We start from the raw sequence: 18,286 nt of genomic DNA on the forward strand, positions 1-18,286 counted from the left end.
AAACATTATGTTGTTGACCGGTTTGCACTAAGATATGTTTTAACCTAAAAGAAATGTACTGTGTCAAATGGACTGGGTCAGTCTAACCTAGAAGTCAGGAAGGAATTCAGATTGGAGAGATGTGGAATAACAATCACTAAACAGAGCAAAGATGTTAGTTTGAGCTGTTGTGCAAGAAAGTTCTGGTACCCGTCTGTTCCCCTGCTCGCCTGCGAAGGAACCAGGTCAGAGCCCACGGCTTGGGAAAGAATCTCTGTTTGGACAGATAAGGAACAAACAGCTCGACTAATAGTTCTTCTGATGGAGTAGATTTAATTTTCAGGTCAAACCCTAATTCTCGGAACTTCAAACACACATCCAGTGTGAAATGGAGCCAGAATTGCTACACAAACGAGGTCCAGTAACACCATTGGTCAAAGCTTCCCAATGCACACCAGGAGAGCTGGAACTGTATAAAAACTGATGTCAGAAATAAGGAGTCGAGAGATTTTGGATTTCTGAGAAGATGAAAATGTGATGTGTGAATCCGCAGATGTGCATTAAATGTCTTCCTGTTTATCTATGAGCAGAGAGAATGGAGTTTTGTGTATCATTTCTTTATTTTCCATGAGTTTAGCACCTTTAAATTTCTCCATACCTTCTCATGGATTTAATCAAAAACAAGATGAAGGTTTTACATGAAAATATTTATTTAATATCTGAGCAGAACGAAAATAAAACAATTTCAACACATTATTTATCATCAGAGTCCAATGCAGGAAGAACCCGACTCTACAAAACTAAATATTTATAAAAGTCCTGATTTTAGTTCTGATAATAAAAATCCATCTTCNGACTTTAGTTCTGTGGCTGATCATGTGATCCAACTTTTAATGTATCAATATGATGAGCAAACACCAAGGGGTCCTGTACTGCTGATGATCGATGACTTTGAGGACATGGAGAAGGTTGAAGAATTACAGTTTGCAATTGAAACACAGTGTACTGAAAAAGACATCCAGGCTGCAAAGGTCATCCTCCTGAACTGCATGAGGTCAGAGTCCAATGCAGTGACCGAACTAACAACAGACGATGTGTTCATTGGGAACAATCTCTCTGACAAAGAACTAAAACTGTTTGAGGTAAAACTTAAGGAAATAAAAGAAAAACACTGTGACTTTGAAACTTTTTATGGCTTCATGATTATGAAGGAGAACTTCAATGCAGAATATATCGAAGGGGTGGTAAGGAACACCCTGAAAAACTTCGATATGGACAAAAAGAATGCACAACTCTTTGCAGTTTTGGTTCTGTTGAGAGTTTACTGTAAGTACTCATCACTTTCCTGGTCTCTATGTCTGCATGTTTTGGGTCATTCAGTCCCTGTTTGTGGAGATCTCAGAATTGGTGATGTCTTTGGGGAATTTTCCAGTTTCATTTCCTTCTGCTGGGATCAAGATAAGGTTAAGTACATAGCAGTACAAATAAGATACTCAATCATTGCAAGGCAATGCTTGGAGGAAATAAGAAGAACGCACAAAGTCACAAAAGCTAAAATTACTAAGTTTCTGCTGACCACAGACCAGCTGTATGAATATACCCAAGGCAGAGACAATCTCTTTCAATATGTGCATGATATTTTAGTGAAAAGATTTTCTTCATCTGAGGAGGTTTCTCAGTTCTCTCTTCTGATTCAACAAATTGCAGAAGAAACACCTGGACAGGAAGAGATTGTGCTGACAAATGCAGCAAAAAGATTAGAGAATGATGCTGTTGTCTCTCAGTTGTTGGCCAGATACTACTATTTGAAAAAGAAGGATTTCACTGTTGCAAAAGCTTGGGCAAAAGAAGCCATGGGACTTTCCGAAGGTAACTCTTATATTGCAGACACATCAGCACAAGTTTTTAAGCATGAGCTAAAGAATGAAATTTCAAACTGCAAGGAAGGAGAGTTCATGAGCCCAGAGAAATTGGAAATTGCTCTCAAAATGGCCCAGTCAGCAATGGAAGCGTTTCGGAAAACACAAGCCCTGGCTAAGAAGGAATCCCTTTACAGAAATAAGATCAAAACAAACAATCAACACATCAACATGTCGGGGTTTCTTGGAGAAATCCAGGTTGGAGTTCTTATCTTAGGCTTGTTGGAAAAAACCCCTGTGCCTTCTCTTGATGATGTTCGACGCGACATAATGAGCGAGTTCCTCTCTGGAAATATTACAATAGAGAGCTTAAAAAGAAAGGATCCCCAGTACAACAAAAACAGATCCTATTATGAGATTCTTCAACAGTTTGAGGATATGCTTTGCAACCTTAAGAAAAGGATGAAGTTTAACTTTGACCACCTTGACAGAATGCAGGTGAATCTTGGTACCATAACCGGAGTAAAGAACAATCGGGAGCAAGTAGCTCGAAAGGAAATTTCTGGGTGTTTTGACAGGTACACACAGGCTTTCTGCGAGATAAAATCTGAACATCTTCTGAAAAAGAACAATTTCAACCTGCAACCCCACCAGGCTAGACAGTTCCTAGAGAAAGAAAAAGCCGATTCCTTCTCTGGGATTCTAGATTGTCTCACAAAAGACATCTCAACTGAAAAGATCAAGGAAATTGCTAGGCAGTATAATTTTATTTGCCAGTCTAAGCACAACCCAAAAACAGTAGAAATAATCAATATGATTTATGCCAACGTTGTGTTAGGCTGTGTCCAACCAAAATCAGCTGCTGTGCCATACGAACACCTCCTTAGAGTCCTTTCTGCACTTCTAAAGGAGACACATCAGCCAGAGGAGGATTTCTCACTGTTCTTCATTGCAGTTGTGCTTTTGTGGCCAACATCAGAACATGAAGTCAATACTCAGCTGGGGCCATGCATCTCACAGCTGAAGACCTCCTACTTTGATCAGATGGAGGAAGTCTTCAATGGCAAGCGTCCAATTGTCCATTTCCTGTTGGGAAAAAAGAGCAATTACGAGAAACTTTTGCAAATAAAAGCAATCCAAAGTTGCATCACAGGGACAGAGGAACAGTTTGTGTCTCAGTGGAGAAATGGCAAAATATGGAAAGATGAGAAAGTGAGAGACCTTCTTAAAAGGGTCATAGGTCGTGTGAAGGGCAGCGTGATACTGGCAGATAACTGTAAAGGTCTGAGACTGGAAGTGATTCCATTGTTCAGAAGTCAGATTAGTGGATTAGATGGGTGGAAGGTGTCATTTTTCATTGGTTTCTCTATGAAAGGCCCTCTGGCTCTTGGCATTGAAAGGGTTAAAGAGCCTCGCTGAAATTCAAGACTGTTAACCATGAATTTGATCATATTAATGCTAAAATAGGGATATGTTTTCATTTGATCAAATCCAACCAAGAATCTCAGAACTATGGTTAAATACTTAAAAACAAAACATTCACTGGCAATAAATCAAGATATGAAAATAACCAGAACATAATCATACTGAACCCCTTTAAACTGGAAAAACTTTCTCACTAAGTTGTGATCAAAAATGGATCACAACTTTTTTGGATTATTATGTTTTTAATATTTTAAGAGCTTCTGGATGTTTATTTGTCAGTTTTTATACGGTCAGTCAACACAGGTTTCTGTTTTCTGCTGTGGACCAGAAAATTTAATCTTTTATTAATGTAAAAACAATCTATCTATGTCGAGAGGATAAAAAAAGATGTTTGTGATGCTTATTATTTCATTGTCTATGTAGGGTTTCTGTGGGACCATCTGGGCTCCTTTAATGTTGCTGAAACAGACTGCATTTCAGTAACAGTATACATTTGGCACATTCCTGATGCTCTTAGAAGGTTTTTAAAATTATTTTTAAGTTGAGATTTTTGTTGTCAAACTTAAATGCTATGAAAAACAGTTTGTCTTTTGAGAACCAAGGTTCTTTTTTATTTATTTTATTATGAAAAGAAGGGTTGCAAACATTCAGCAACTCACAAATCCATTTATCAAACTGCCTTAAATTAAAAACTGATAACTGCACTAAGTTTCAATGTTTTACCTGGTGTCTTATTCTTGACTTGACATATTTAACTCATTCTAAAGGGAGAAAGTTTGAAAATCTCTTTTTGTATTTTTCTCTCATCTATACAATAATTAATTAAAAGTATTTTATTATGCATCCCATTGCTCTGGTGATTATACTCGCAATTTTTTTATATTTCTAAAAAAACAATGAATGTTTAATTTTGTAAATGGTGACATTTTGATGAAGATGCAGTGAAACATGAGTGTCTACTGTAATTTGATGCAAAGAGGAACACAGTCCTGTGACACGACACGTTTTAATTTATGATGTTTGCCAACTGATGTGTGTTAAGACCTGTAATAAACTGAAATACATGAATAAATTCTCAGAAATGCATTAAAATTATTGTCCTTTTCTTGCCACTGAGGGCTCCTGTGCTGGAAGACAGAATTAAGGTGAAGAGTGAAAAATATGCCCATTATCAAAAGTTCAACTCCAGCTGTGTCACAAACTGAACTAAAACAAAAACTTAAGCTAGATACTTAAGTTCAAATGTTATTGGTGATCCAGAATCCTACAGCATCAACATAAAAGCACAAATCAGAATACTTTTGGGAGTTTAAATAGTCATTTTTAAGCATGGAATAAATTAGATTGGAGGATCTGATTTAATATTTTAAATGTCAAACAGGCAAAAAATATAATGTCCATGTACTGGTATTTTAAAGCTGAAAGTAATATAATTTATATAAATAACATAATTACAAAATAAATTTAGGCAGAAGAAGCTCCAAACAAAATGTCAACATAAAAGTAAAGAAGCCAATACTTACAGGCAGTAAAGTACAGACATCAGAACAAAGTCCAGTACTTCCAGTGACGATATTCTCAGAGAAGCCAGTCGGTTTCTGACTCACTGCAGGTAAATGCAACCCTGATCAGGCTTTTCAGGGAAGTCTCAGTGGACCAATATTTTCACACACACTTTGTCTGAAACTCAATACAGCAGTTTAACCTACAAAAATAAATAATAGTGAGACCTCTCACATGTGACAGAGAGGTTTAATGGCTCACTGATAGTTCAGTTTGCCATCTCACTTTGCAGTCCTGCATTCAATGGTTTGCCCAGCTGTGGCTCACTAAGGGTTGGAAAACAAAGACCAGGGCAAAAGAGCCTAAATGTTGTTCTTGTCCTGTCATCTGCAGCCAGACTGCTGCTTAAACATCTACTGTCTGCTCCTTCCTGTTTTCTCAGCATGGATACGGATGGAAAATACAGACATATCTCTGTCCTAACAGGAACACTACTGAACATTATTCCATTAATGTCGTACATTCCATTGAAATATTTTTTCTAAAGCAAAGAAGTAGAAGAAAACTTTTGCAAAAGGATCTGAGCTTCTGTGTAGAAAATGCAGTGAGACCATAAATGTAACCATTCCTGCCAGTAAAGGTCTTAACGTTATTTTTAAAGTAAAAATATTCAGTATATAATTTTACATTATGCTTGTTATTTTCTGGAGTTTATTTAATGACATTAATTGTGCTCGTCCGGTTAGTTGTATTTGATGTGCTACGTTAAATAAATGCACAGAGTTATTCGATAAGCGTCTGGTTTTCCACACCGTTACATAAAGAGTAATCAGTAAGATCACAATTTAAACCATGTTTTAATTTAAATGGCTTCAAAACATCAGTAAAACATTCAGTCTTCAGTCAAATCTGAATCATTTACACAAGATGACTGAAAATTATTTCTTTAACTTCCTGTCTGACAGAACCATATGACCCGGTTCTGGTCCAGAGTGAAAAGTGAAATATTCACGTCTTCAGTCATGTCTGCAGATCCAGAACACATTGGGTCCTGCTCTGCTGATGAAACCGGGTCTCCCAGCAGCCTTCAGCTGAATGGGGGCGGGGCTACAGCCGGGCCGTCCAATCAGATCCTCGACCTTCTCATGGATTTAATGAAAGACAAGCTGAAGGTTTTACATGAAAATATTTATTTAATATCTGAGCAGAACGAAAATAAAACAATTTCAACACATTATTTATCATCAGAGTCCAATGCAGGAAGAACCCGACTCTACAAAACTAAATATTTATAAAAGTCCTGATTTTAGTTCTGATAATAAAAATCCATCTTCATCATCTTCATCATCTTCAGTCGTCCACGATGCTCAGCAGGCCGCTCAGCTTCAGCCTGCAGGCCCGTTCTTCTTCTCTGCTCGCCACGATCTGCTGCTGCAGCTGCTGCAGCCTCTGGGCCAGAGGGACGGGCGGCGCTGCGGACTGGGACGCTGCGGACCGGGACGCTCTGTCCACTCGCTCCTCCGTCTCTGGTTTCTGGGAAACCAAAACGACAACAAACTAAAAAAACAACTGTGAAATATTAAAGATGTGCATAAAGTGACCAGAGAAGAAGAAGAAGAAGAAGTAGAAGAAGAAGAAGAAGAAGAACCTGCGCTGCTGCTGCAGGTGCAGAAACCCGCATGGTGGACGGAGAGGACAGCAGGGTGGAGGACGGGATGAAGAGCGGCGTCGCCAGGTGGTCCAACGGGTCGCCGTCCAGCCAGCGCTGCAGCTGATCCAGACTCCTGCACAGAGAGCGTTACCATGACAACAGAACTGATCAACATGGAGGAGATTCAGGAATAAACGTTTTCCTCCACGGATCAATCCGACCAGATTAGAACCAGGAAACCCAAACAGAACCGCCTGGAAGGTCTCACGGTTCTGAAAACTAAAGAGTCAACAGAACCAGAACCAGACCGTCGTCATGACTACCTCCTGCTCTCGGCCTTCTCCTCCTCCAGGCTCTGCAGAACTCGGTGGGCCAGCAGCTCCTCCGCGCTGGGAGTGTGTGTGATGTCCAGGTGTAGCGGCGGGGGCCCAGGGGCCTCGGGGCCCTCAGGGGCCTCGGGGCCCTCAGGGGCCTCGGGGGCCTCAGGGGCCTCCACCCAGCTGTGGAACAACTTCTGCTTCAGGGACGGAGCTGAACGCAGAGCGCTGGGGGCCGGAGCCCATCTGACAGCAAAAACACAAGAAAATAATGTTCAGCTTTAATTTTAATACCAAATAAAATCAAACAGCAGAATTAAAAACAGATTTTTTTGTTTTCAGCAGCACTGCTGTCCAAAAATGTTACTTTCTTAATTTTTCTGCCTAAACATTTAATATATTAATTTAATACAAAAAAGTCAGGAAGGGAAGCAGAAATCATAAATAAAAAACTGAAATTGTTTTGAGCTCAGTGAGAAATAAACGTTTTTTCTCAGCAGTGTGAACAGGATTTGGGTCTCACTGCAAAAACACTTCCTGTTGGTTTAACCAAGTTTAATAAAAGCAGATTCTGGTGCTTCAAGCAGAAAGCCTGGCTGTTAAAGAGTCCGGTCCGGTCAGACCCTAACATTAAAGACCTTCCTCACCCCTCCTCTTCCTCCTGCTGCGTCTCCCGGTGGGTCCGATCCACGGCCTGAACCCACTCAGCCGGAGGCCGGAACCCGTCCAGGGAACCGCTGGGGAAGAAAACCAGGATCTGTCCGTCCGCCGTCAGAGCGTCTGGAGCAGAGCAGCAACAGCAGAGGTTATGTTGGGAAACGGAGCAGGAAATATATTATTGATGAAACTTCCTGATTCATTTCTAGTCCGTTTAACAACAGAGGGAGGAAGAGGTGAATGGGGTCAAAGGTCAGAGGTGAGGAGCATTAAAACACATTCCAGTAAAACCAGTAAACTCTGAAAGACCTTCAGAAGATCTGCAGGATTATTGATGAGGATGATGATTACTGATTATCATTATTGATGGTTTCATCAGATCAGAGGAAGGTCAGGTCTAGAAGCAGAACCTGCAGAACCTCCAGGAGGTTCTGCAGGTTCTGCAGGTGGTACCTGGAGCAGCAGGCGGTCCGGCCGGCTGCCAGTCCTTCAGCTTGTGGTCGATGAAGATGAGGACGACGTCGTCCCAGGGAATCAGGGTGGAGGCAGCAGAGAGACCGGCCGCCCCCCGGCCGATGCCGCCCCGGGTGAGTCGGACCCGCTCCAGAAGGTTCTCCAGCCGGGACATGAGGAGCGGCTGACTGTGGCGTGAAGTCGGGATGTGAGCAGCGTAACAAAAGATGGAGGAGCAGAGATCCACCCAGGAGTCTGAAGGAGGAGGAAGAGTGGGTGACCCTAAACATGACCTCTGACCTCATCCACGCTCATCTGCAGCTAATCATTACACTAGTAAACGATTAGACTATCAATTATTCTGACAATTAATTGAATAAAAAACTGTCACATTCTGCAGATGTTTCATATTGAAGCTTATTTTATACGACATTAAAAATCCATAAGAATGAAAATAAAAAATAAATGTTCATTTTAAAGTCTGAAGTGCAGCAGCAGCGGGTTAGGGTCAGCGTTAGGGTCAGCGTTAGGGTCAGCGTTCCTGATCGCCTGCATGAGAACGGATCATTGATCAGGTGAACCTAAAACTAGAAGTTTTAGGTTCACCTGACAAAGAAGGTTTTCCATCTTAAATCCAGAAGTTTTATGTTTTTATAGTTTCTGTTCTGATTTTCCTGTATATTACTTTCTTAGAGTTTGAATAATCCAGTTTGACTGAATTAGTGGTCGATGACGTTAATCAGTGATCGGTTTCAGCCGCCCACCTGCAGCAGGAGGCTCCTCCCACTCCGGCAGCTGCAGGCCCAGCAGGACGGCCCTCAGCCAGCTCAGGTGCGGCGCGGCGTTCCAGCCCAGGTGAGGGATGAACTCTCTGGTCTCCGGCTGGCTGAACTCGGTGGGCGGCCATGACAGGCAGCTCAGCTCCGGGGACGACACCCTGTCCGCCACGTGGGCCAGGACGGCGTTGTACAGCCGGACCACCGGCGCCGGGCCCTGGCAGGGCAGCCCGGCGGCGGCCCGGTTCTGCCGGTTGGAGTAAACTCTGGGGCAGAACTCCTGGCTCAGCGTGGCTTCGACCAGCTGGACCAGCGGCTGGCAGGACAGGGGCGGGGTCAAAGGGCAGCGGGCCAGCAGCCAGCGGACGGCCTGGGTCAGCTGCTCGGACACAGAGAGAGAGAAGAACCGGTGGAGAAACGCTGCAGCTGGAGGTCCGAACGGCTCCAGCTGGAGGTCCGAAAGGCTCCAGCTGGAGGTCCGAAACGCTCCAGCTGGAGGTCCGAAACGCTCCAGCTGGAGGTCCGAAACGCTCCAGCTGGAGGTCCGAAACGCTCCAGCTGGAGGTCCGAAACGCTCCAGCTGGAGGTCCGAAACGCTCCAGCTGGAGGTCCGAAAGGCTCCAGCTGGAGGTCCGAACCCTCCAGGAGCTTTAGGCTCTACCTGCTGGGATCCCTGCAGGTCACTGGTGGAGTCCGGGATGAAGATGAGCAGGAAGTCTGAGATCAACTCTTCCTCCATCAGAGCCTGGAGCTGCAGGGCTGAGAGACAGACAGAACCGTGACCAGAACCGGACCGGACCAGAACCCGACAAGACCAGAACCAGACCAGGACCGGACCAGAACCAGACCAGGACCGGACCAGAACCAGACCAGGACCGGACCAGAACCAGACCAGGACCGGACCAGAACCAGACCAGAACCGGACCAGAACCAGACCAGAACCGGACCAGAACCAGACCAGGACCGCAAATTACCCATTGATTTATCAATTATTTTGATGATTAATTAATCGATTAATCAGAAAATAATTCCACAGGTTTCTTATTAACCGCTTAACATTTTTTCCATACGATATTAGAAAAACATTAAAAGATGCAAATAAATATTTTAATGTGTTTTTTAAATAAGAAAATCGACATTTATTGGCTAAAGTAGATAAAATCCTTTTTAAATCTAGAAATCCTCCAAACATCAACCTGTGAAAACAAAGCGCAGGAATAATCTGACGATTATTTCTGGATAAACGGATCAATAAAGGTGATTAAAGGACTTTTAGATGTGAACCAGGTGAAGCTTTTAGATTTAAAGACAAAGATGATTTTACATTCATTGCTGCTCAGTTTGTTCATCTTTCCAGCAAATAGCCTTTTTTAGAGTCTCTGTTCTCCAATTAACAATTTATCGATTACTAAATTAGTCGATAATTTCAGTAATCGATTAATCACGATTAATCGTTTCAGCCCTGAACTGGACGGACAGGCTGATGGAGCGATGGCGGGTCAGGAATCACCTTCTTCCAGCCTCTCGGCGTCCGCAGCGCCCCGTTGCCATGGCACCAGGACCACCAGCGGCAGCGGCCAGTTCCAGCTGCTGATCTGCTGCAGCTGTTTGAGCTGCAGCAGGGCGGAGAGCAGAGGGACGTCCTGCTCCGCCTGCTCCGCCTCCAGGAGGGGCAGCGCCGGCAGCAGCATCATGATGGCCGCCGCGCCGCGCAGCTCGCCGCGCTCCTCCGCTGCGGACAGACCGGCGTCGGTCAGTGGGCCTCTGGACGCCTGGAGAGACGAAGGAAAGCTGCTGAGGAGAACCGGGACTACAACCTCTGAAGAGCAAAACTGGGCCTCGACCTCTCAGCTCCTCCGGTTCTGACCTGACCTTCACTGTGATGTGGACTTTGTGACTTCTGTGTCCGTTGTCCTGCAGGCTGTTGGAGACGCAGAGCGTCCTCAGCGTCCCGTCTCTCTGCTCCTCTGACTCTGGATCGGCGCCGAGTTTCACCTCCAGCCAGTCCGACAGAATCCTGAGCACAAATCAAAACGGCTTTTATTCTTTATTTAGAACCAGAAAACTGTTTGGATTTTTCTCCTGTTTGCATAAACTGATGCTCTCAGTCCCAACACTGAAACCCGGCGGTGGCAGCATTATGCTGAGGGACTGCAGCCTTAAAAGACTTTCTCTAAAGAATGTTACAATAAACGAATATGTGGAGAGATGAATCAATAAATCATCACTGTCAAATAATTTAGGTAATGGATTCATTCAGAGCAGCAAAGCTGAACGAGAACGATTAATATTCATAATAACCGATAATCAGAATAATCAACTGAATATTAAATCTGATCTGCTGTCACAACAATCGATAAAAATCCATTAATTATCTTAATAACTGATAGAATAATCATCGATTAGTCATCAGAATAACGGTCAGAACTGAATAATCAATCGTCAGAGTAATCAATTAAATGCAAATTTAACTGATTAATCATCAGAATAACTATAAATATTAAATAAATTAATCAGTATTGATAAATCTCCAGACTGACTGACAGACTAATCGATCACTAATCAATAGTTGCGGTTCCGCCCGGCCGGTCGTTCCTCACCGGTCCGCCGGGCCGGCCTCCCGTTCGCTGGGCAGCAGCAGCAGAACTTTCCAGAAGATCCGGTCCGTCGGGTTCGGGACGTTTTCCGTGGCCAGCGCTGGCAGATCCAACGGCTTCCAGCACGTCTCCCTGAGCAAAACACCAGAACCGGGTCAGAGTTCTGCTTCAGGACCAGCCCCTCAGAGCGACTGGACCCGGACTCACTCCAGCAGCTGCTGGTAGAAGGACTGGACCCTCAGCTGGTGGACGGCGCCACGCCGCATCCGCAGCAACCTGAGCAAACAGGAGACGGGTTTTAGCTTCGCCCCAGCCCCGCGGCGCGGCGCCCCGCGGGCCGGGACCGACCTACCTGGTGCTGGACACGGCCAACACGCCGGCGTTCCCCAGGTCCACCAGGCCCCGGGCCAGGTCCGCCATGGAGGGCCTCTGGGGGGCGCTGGGGGCCAGGGCCCGCAGCTTGAAGCAGGGATCCACGCAGCACGGGGCCGCAGGGAAACTCCTCATCTGACGCTTCAGCTGGCGGCGCACGGCGACCACATCACGCCACCTGGAGGTTCACACAAAAACTTTGACTAGGCCGAAACTCATCCAGGTTCTACGCCGACGTTCTGACCCGCTTTAACCTTTTGATGAACTTCTGGATCCGTTCCAGCTCAGCCTCCAGAACATCCTCTGCTAGCTGAGCCACGTCTGCGGCTAACGTCTCCTCGATCAAGCTGCTGCAGATCTGATGGCTGCATCGGGCCAGACGCTCGGCCTCCTCGTCCAGAGCCTCCCTGGAAGACAAAACGGGTCAAAGATCCAACAAACACCACGGAAAAGTGAAATCTGAGCGACGCCTCTAATAAGAACTTGATCAGTTATGAAGGACAGAAAGAAAATTTTACATCTTTTAGGTTCTAAAGGGATGAAAACAAAGTTAAAAAGGGTAAAAAACAAACCAAGTTGTGCTAAAAGGAGTTAGCATATCAGCTAAGCTATTCAAGCCTAAATTAGCATCTCGGCGCTAAACACGTAGCAGCTAACGCTAATGTGAGCGTCCACATTTCCAGAGAAACTCCAAGAAGGATCATCTGGAAAGATGAAGGGACAGAAAAACACCACCGCTGGTCTTCAGATGTCCTAGAAACCTGAACTAAACCGGGGCTGTTCTGTCGTCTGGAACGGCTTCAGGAAGTCTTACTGGATCTCGGCGGCGGCGGTTTCCCTCACGACTTCGGCGACGACCTGCTGGACGACCTCTGAGCAGAGCGAGCAGCTGAACTGAGCCAGGAAGGCTTCGCGCTCCTGCCGGCGCCTGAGACGCAGAGGAACCAGAAACATGGACACAGAGCGGAAAACGTAGAAACAGAGAGCGGGGTCCCCCTGTCCTGATGGAGGTCAGGTTGAGACCTGCAGTGCATTGTGGGAACCGACCTGGCCTCCTCCAGTCTGCGTCGCTCCTCAGCAAGCCGCTCCTGCTCCAGCCGGATCTCTGACGCTGAAACCTCCGTCATCATCTGCTCCAACACCTCCTGCACCAGAACCTCCAGCTGCGCCTCGCTCTCCCTGCGTGAACGCCATCACGGGTCAGCGGAGTGTCCGCCTGACGCGCAGAACCAAACGCTGAGCGCTGGCTTACCGCAGGGCTGCTCTGGCGTAGCTGGCGCCTCCGTCAGCGAGCGCTCTGACTTCGGCCTCCACCACTTCCTCCAGCAGCGCCTCCGCCGCCGCCTGGACGTCCTGGAACACAACGCAGCAGAACGTCAGCACAGAACCAAGATGGCGGACGGCAGAGTCTGCCGGCTGCCTCCCACCTCCTCGCCGTAGAGCGGCTGGGGTTTGGGTGGAGGTGACGGAGGTCTGGCGGGTTCAGGCGGAGCGATCGGCTGGAAGACGGGAGCCGCCGGCGGGAACGGCTCTCCGGTCTCAGCCGGAGCGTCGGGAACGACGATCGGCGGCGGGGAGGAAACCTCAACGCCGTCAGCTGGAACCAGAGAACATTCATGTGATCACCGTTCTGAAACATCAACATTCAGTTAATGCAGAATTATTCATGGATAATGAGACAACAGAAAAAACGCTTAAAAAATTAAACCGTCTAAAACTTCTGAAGGTTTTCACATTTTTCCCGTTTCGTCCCAAAATCACATTTATTTGAAGAGGAAAAAAACAAAAAACTACTAAATGTCAAAGACGAGCCATGAAAAAGTCCATCAGAACCAGGAGGTCATCAGGAGCCGATGGGACCAAACGGTGCGTCGCTTCCACTCAGACAAATTATGAAACTAAAATTAAAAAGCGAATCAGTTCCATAGGTCAGCCTTCCGCCTGACTGAGATATTGGGAATCAGAACCAGGAAGTGAGCAGGAAGTGAGCAGGAAGTGAGCAGGAAGTACCAGTCTGCGGCCCGGCGCCTCGGGGGTCAACGTATCCGAGGCCGGGCTCCGCCAGCTGGCCGTCTCCTCTGTATCTGTTATGGGAGTCGAAGCTGCAGACGGGACGGTGCTGCGGCGGGTCGGGGACCGGACCTCCGTTCACCACCTCCCCGATCAGCGGCGCCTTCTTGGACAGGATGACCTCCGACCTCTTCAGGGACAGCGGGAGCTCCGGCTCCTGGAAGACCATCCGACTCAGCTCCACCAGCCTGAGGAGAACCGCACAGAACGTTCCTCCATCAAAGACTGACCGCCCAGAGACCCGCCGACCCGGACGGCCGGGCCGCCGACCCGGGCCGCCTCTGTGAAGGTCAGAGCGCCTCACCCGTCGTTGACGTTGAGGCCGTACTGCTGGACGAAGTCCGTCGCTTCAGACGCGCTGCGGAACATCAACATGCGGACGATGTCGTCGACGGGGAACGGCGTGGATCGCGTGCCGAAGGTGTGAGCCGTGATCAGAACCTTCAGGGCCTTCGATCGGACCTGCAAACAGAACCACAGCCCAGCGTGGAAACCGTTCAGGACACGTCGGACGATTCCAAACCAAAAATCAGCGCTGACTGATCGTCCTCTGGTGAGAGAATCGAACAGGAAGTGATGAGAGCAGCGTTTCCTGTTGCTCCCACCTGGTTGAAGTATCGGTGCAGCAGGCAGCTGGACAGGTAGGAAGCTCCTTTCACCAGCTTGAAGAAACGCACAAAGTTGTTGCTGCTGACGGCCGTGAAGGCTTGAACCGCAAACTTGACCTCTGGAGATTTCCGGACCTCGTCGCGGAACTGCTGCACCTCCCTGTGGCGACAGGAAGTGGTCAAAACGCCGTGAGGAGCGACGGCGTCCAGCCTGGACGGTCAGTCAGAACGGGTGGAAAGCTGGGGCTGGTTCTGATCGATGTGTTTTAGCAAACGATTAATCAGATAAATTATGATTAATTAAACCATCAATTAAATTAGTAATCGATTAACAAAGTCTAAAAAAGGCAATTTGCTGGAAAAACAACACAGAGCTTCAGGTAAACCAACTCTGGACTATAAACATTATGGATTTAAGATCAAAAATTATTTGTAAATATTTTCTACTCGGGTTAGAAGAAGATTTTAGCTGCAGATCCATCTTTGACTCAGAAGTTCAAGCGTTCAGTAAAGGAGCCCTGTTATTGTCTAGGCAATGAAATGTTCATGTATTTCAAATAATGTGTAAAAAACACAATAAAACCCAGCAGAATATTTTAATAAACTTAATCATCAGAATAATGATCACAGTAATCAGTTAACTAATAAATGTCAGAATAACTGATTAGTCATAATCATCAGAGTGGTGGATTATAATATCGACTGCAGGCCGATTCAGAGCGACTGACCGCAGGATGTCGCCGTCGTTGAGCTTCAGCAGGACGCTGTACTGGCGGAACTCGGCCTCCAGGGGGCAGAACGTCTGCTGCGTCGCCAGATCCGCGTACATTTCCTTCAGACTCTGCAGGCACTTGGTCATGTTCTCGTTGTTGATCTTGGCGTCGAAGGACGACATGTGCTGCTCGCAGAGGTGGTGGGCGCAGTGAACGTGGAACCTGGTGCACTTCTCGATCAGCGCCACGGTGGCGGGGCAGCAGAGCCGCTGCTGGGTGATGTCCTGAGCAAAGCAGGAACGTCAAACCGAACGGGGAACCTGCTGGACGCCGGCGCTCTGACGCTTACCTTGCGAATGCCTCGGGTTCGGTTCCACACAAAGTCGTACCAGTCTCTGTGGCTGTCCGGACCCCGGTCCATGATCTGGGTCACCAGGTAGTCCATGGTCATGCTGAGCACCGGGAGGGGCCGCAGCTCGTGAGGAAGAGGCTCCTCCTGGTCGGCCGAGGAGCGGCTGTACTCCTTTATGGCAGCTGCATGATCCACCTGGCAGGAACAGGACAGACCAGTTCCTTCTGGTTGAAGGTTTTCACAGGAAGGTCCTCCACGTCTGGACTCAACAAACTCAAACATTTCTATTGCTAAACACGACTAACTGAGTCAGGAAACAAATGTTTAAGAGAAAGAGACAAAGTTCTTCACTGAAGCATCTCCTGAATCTTTAAGAGACGATCAGAAGCGATTTGGATCAGTTCAGACTGGATCAGAATCCGGCAGGAGCAGCATCATGATGTGGGTTCAAATATTCCAGAACGTTCCGGTTCTTACCACCTCCGTGTTCGGGACCACCTCGTACACGCTGAGCTGGTTCCGTGTCTCTCTCATGTACCTCTCCTTCTCTGGACACATGTCAGGACACGTCCCCACAAACGCCTTGGACAGGTCCAGGTCTGTCCTCTTGGGTCGTCCTGAGGGACACCAGGACCCGACTGTCAGGCTTTCAGACGCAGCTGCAGCTGCAGCAGGCGGACATCGTCCTCACCTTGACGCAGGACTTTGTCTCTCTGCTCCAGGAGACGGTACTTGTCCTCGGCGGTCTCGGCGGCCTGTCCCACCAGGTGGACCAGGGAGGACGGGACGAGACGCTCCTGGGACTCGGTCACGTTCTCCTTCTGGGGCTCCGAGTCAAACGGCAGCAGCTTGGCTGGAGACGGCCTCCTCACCGGAGAGCTGCAGGAGACGAGACGCAGAGCTGCAGCCGAACCCGGACAGAACCGGTTCTGATCCGTTCAGACGGACCTACCTCTGCCTGAAGGAGGCGTGGCCGCCCTGCGCCGGAGGCATCAGGGCCGGCCGTCTGAGAGGAGAACAACCCGGCTTCGGCTCCTCCACGTTCGGGCTTTCTGCTGCGGATCGGTCCGGCTCTGCTGCCGCTCTGCTGCCTTTGTCTCCAGGACCTGAAGGAGACAAAATGTCTCCATAAACCGACTTTTATTCAAATAAATAACAATAACCTGATGTCTGAATGACCTCAATCCATCCTCCAATCAAAACAAACCATCAAGTTAATATTTTAAATCGCTGAAATTGAGCTCAAAGTTAAAATGATGAATTAACAGACAGTTTTGTTGAGTAAATCTGACCTGCCTCAGTCAGACTGGATGAATTAATGTCAAAAAACTTAAGAATTTTAACAACCTACATATAAACCAAAACGGATGATGAAATGGACTTTAAGCTTTTAAACACTGTAGTTCTTCTGGTTGGCAGATCAATAAGCTGCTTACTTTGTTTCTTCTTCTGCCAGAGCAGCAGCAGCTCGTGTCGGTGCAGATGCTTCCCTCCCCGCTTCGCTTTAGCAGCCGAAGCCTTGAAGACAAAACAGGATGAGAGAAGAGCTGCATGGCTGCCATGGCGTGTCTTCACCACCAGGCTGCAGCACCGAGCAGCTTCCTGTTCCCTCTCCCAACAGAACCAGTTAGATCTTTACAAAGAAGGTTTAAAATAAATCATTAAGAGTAACAACTATTGATTCTTCTATTGATTAATCATCAGACTAATCAATTAGTCAGTAGATTAATCTCCAGAAAAAAATCAATTATTTGATCAATTAATCATCAGATTAATCAATTATTCTATTAAATAAATTAGTCTTACAATTTATCAAACTGATTATTGTATCGACTAATCGTCAGAGTAATCGATTAATCAATTGTTCTGATGATTAATCTGAAGAAATAAAGGCACATTCTGCAGGTTTTTATTTAACCATTTCAGCTTTTTTCATGCAACATTAGAAATATATAAGACATGCAACTAATCAAAAAGTTAAACTCTTAAATAATAAACATTTTATTTCCTAGAATACAAAAACAGAAAGCCTTTAGTGAACGCCTGATGATCTGTAGCACAGGATGCGTCTGAGGAACATCAACAGCACACGACTGAGTTTATACTTCCTGTTTTGGCTTCATTTAGAAGCTGGACATTTTTAGAGTCAGCTAACAATTAATCGATGACTAGATTATTATTTCAATAATCGATTAATCATTTCAGTCCTAGTTAAAAACCGGTTCCACATTCATGGCAGGAGGATGAAACCGTCTGACCCCAGATGTTCGAGTCAAACAAAAGCAGCTGGAGACGAAGTGAAGAGCGACTCACGTGGTCGTGGAAGTGAACCACGGCCAGGTTCTTGTTGGGGCGGCAGAAGATTTTACAGACTTTCCCGAAACGAGCAAAATGCTTCTGGATCACATCCTTCTTGTTGAGGCTTGGCGGGACGTTCCTGACCATGATGGTGGTCAGATCGCTGGGAGACACTCCGCTCAGGCTGTCCGCGCTGTCCCTGCGGGGCCCACGGCCCACAGGGGTCAACGCCTCGGAGGCTGAGGTCAAAGGGTCAGGCGGGCCTGCAGAGGAGGGAGACGGTAACTAATCCCACAGGAAGACATTTTTGTTTTAACTAGACCACAGGAGGTAAAGCCCAGAGGAGACAGAGGAGCAGCAAAAGCAAAGGAGGTGGATGAGCAGCTATGGAGTCATCCTGCAGGACAGGGGTGTCCAAACCGTGGCTCAGGGGCCATTTCTGGTCCCTAACTTCAGTTAAAAAATGATACAAATCTGCCTCCAGCAAAGGTGTTTGATGAAGACTTTTTATTTTTAATTTGGTCAAAATGATCAGCAGAAAATAGACAAGAAAACAAAAGATCTAAAGAAATAACCAGCATTATTTAAATTGGTTAAAAACAATTTAAATACACATTTGGAAAGAAAGAAACAAAGAAAGAAACAAAGAAAGAAAC

General features: G+C 46.5%; 1 protein-coding gene across 1 annotated transcript in view; it reads right to left on the bottom strand.

Moving 5' to 3' along the window:
- Positions 1-665: 665 nt before the first annotated feature.
- The window catches only part of mcm3ap (minichromosome maintenance complex component 3 associated protein), a 20,395-nt gene continuing 2,774 nt past the window's right edge, over positions 666-18,286 (bottom strand). Inside the window, exons 2-29 of the mRNA XM_016671573.1 lie at positions 17,646-17,915; positions 16,769-16,850; positions 16,285-16,438; positions 16,024-16,211; positions 15,810-15,949; positions 15,330-15,527; positions 14,996-15,264; positions 14,265-14,427; positions 13,964-14,121; positions 13,600-13,847; positions 13,017-13,186; positions 12,842-12,942; positions 12,637-12,768; positions 12,404-12,517; positions 11,844-11,996; positions 11,570-11,767; positions 11,425-11,493; positions 11,221-11,349; positions 10,493-10,637; positions 10,131-10,392; positions 9,282-9,379; positions 8,609-8,999; positions 7,845-8,099; positions 7,382-7,514; positions 6,741-6,980; positions 6,415-6,550; positions 6,054-6,299; positions 666-785 (exon numbers count right to left, since the gene is read on the bottom strand). Of these exons, the coding sequence (XP_016527059.1) occupies positions 6,117-6,299; positions 6,415-6,550; positions 6,741-6,980; positions 7,382-7,514; positions 7,845-8,099; positions 8,609-8,999; positions 9,282-9,379; positions 10,131-10,392; positions 10,493-10,637; positions 11,221-11,349; positions 11,425-11,493; positions 11,570-11,767; positions 11,844-11,996; positions 12,404-12,517; positions 12,637-12,768; positions 12,842-12,942; positions 13,017-13,186; positions 13,600-13,847; positions 13,964-14,121; positions 14,265-14,427; positions 14,996-15,264; positions 15,330-15,527; positions 15,810-15,949; positions 16,024-16,211; positions 16,285-16,438; positions 16,769-16,850; positions 17,646-17,915 (4,779 nt within the window). The 3' untranslated portion in view covers positions 666-785; positions 6,054-6,116. The remainder of the gene's footprint in view (positions 786-6,053; positions 6,300-6,414; positions 6,551-6,740; positions 6,981-7,381; positions 7,515-7,844; positions 8,100-8,608; positions 9,000-9,281; positions 9,380-10,130; positions 10,393-10,492; positions 10,638-11,220; positions 11,350-11,424; positions 11,494-11,569; positions 11,768-11,843; positions 11,997-12,403; positions 12,518-12,636; positions 12,769-12,841; positions 12,943-13,016; positions 13,187-13,599; positions 13,848-13,963; positions 14,122-14,264; positions 14,428-14,995; positions 15,265-15,329; positions 15,528-15,809; positions 15,950-16,023; positions 16,212-16,284; positions 16,439-16,768; positions 16,851-17,645; positions 17,916-18,286) is intronic.

Source organism: Poecilia formosa, unplaced genomic scaffold, assembly GCF_000485575.1.
Source record: "Poecilia formosa unplaced genomic scaffold, Poecilia_formosa-5.1.2 Scaffold47, whole genome shotgun sequence".
Taxonomy (NCBI): Eukaryota; Metazoa; Chordata; class Actinopteri; order Cyprinodontiformes; family Poeciliidae; genus Poecilia; species Poecilia formosa.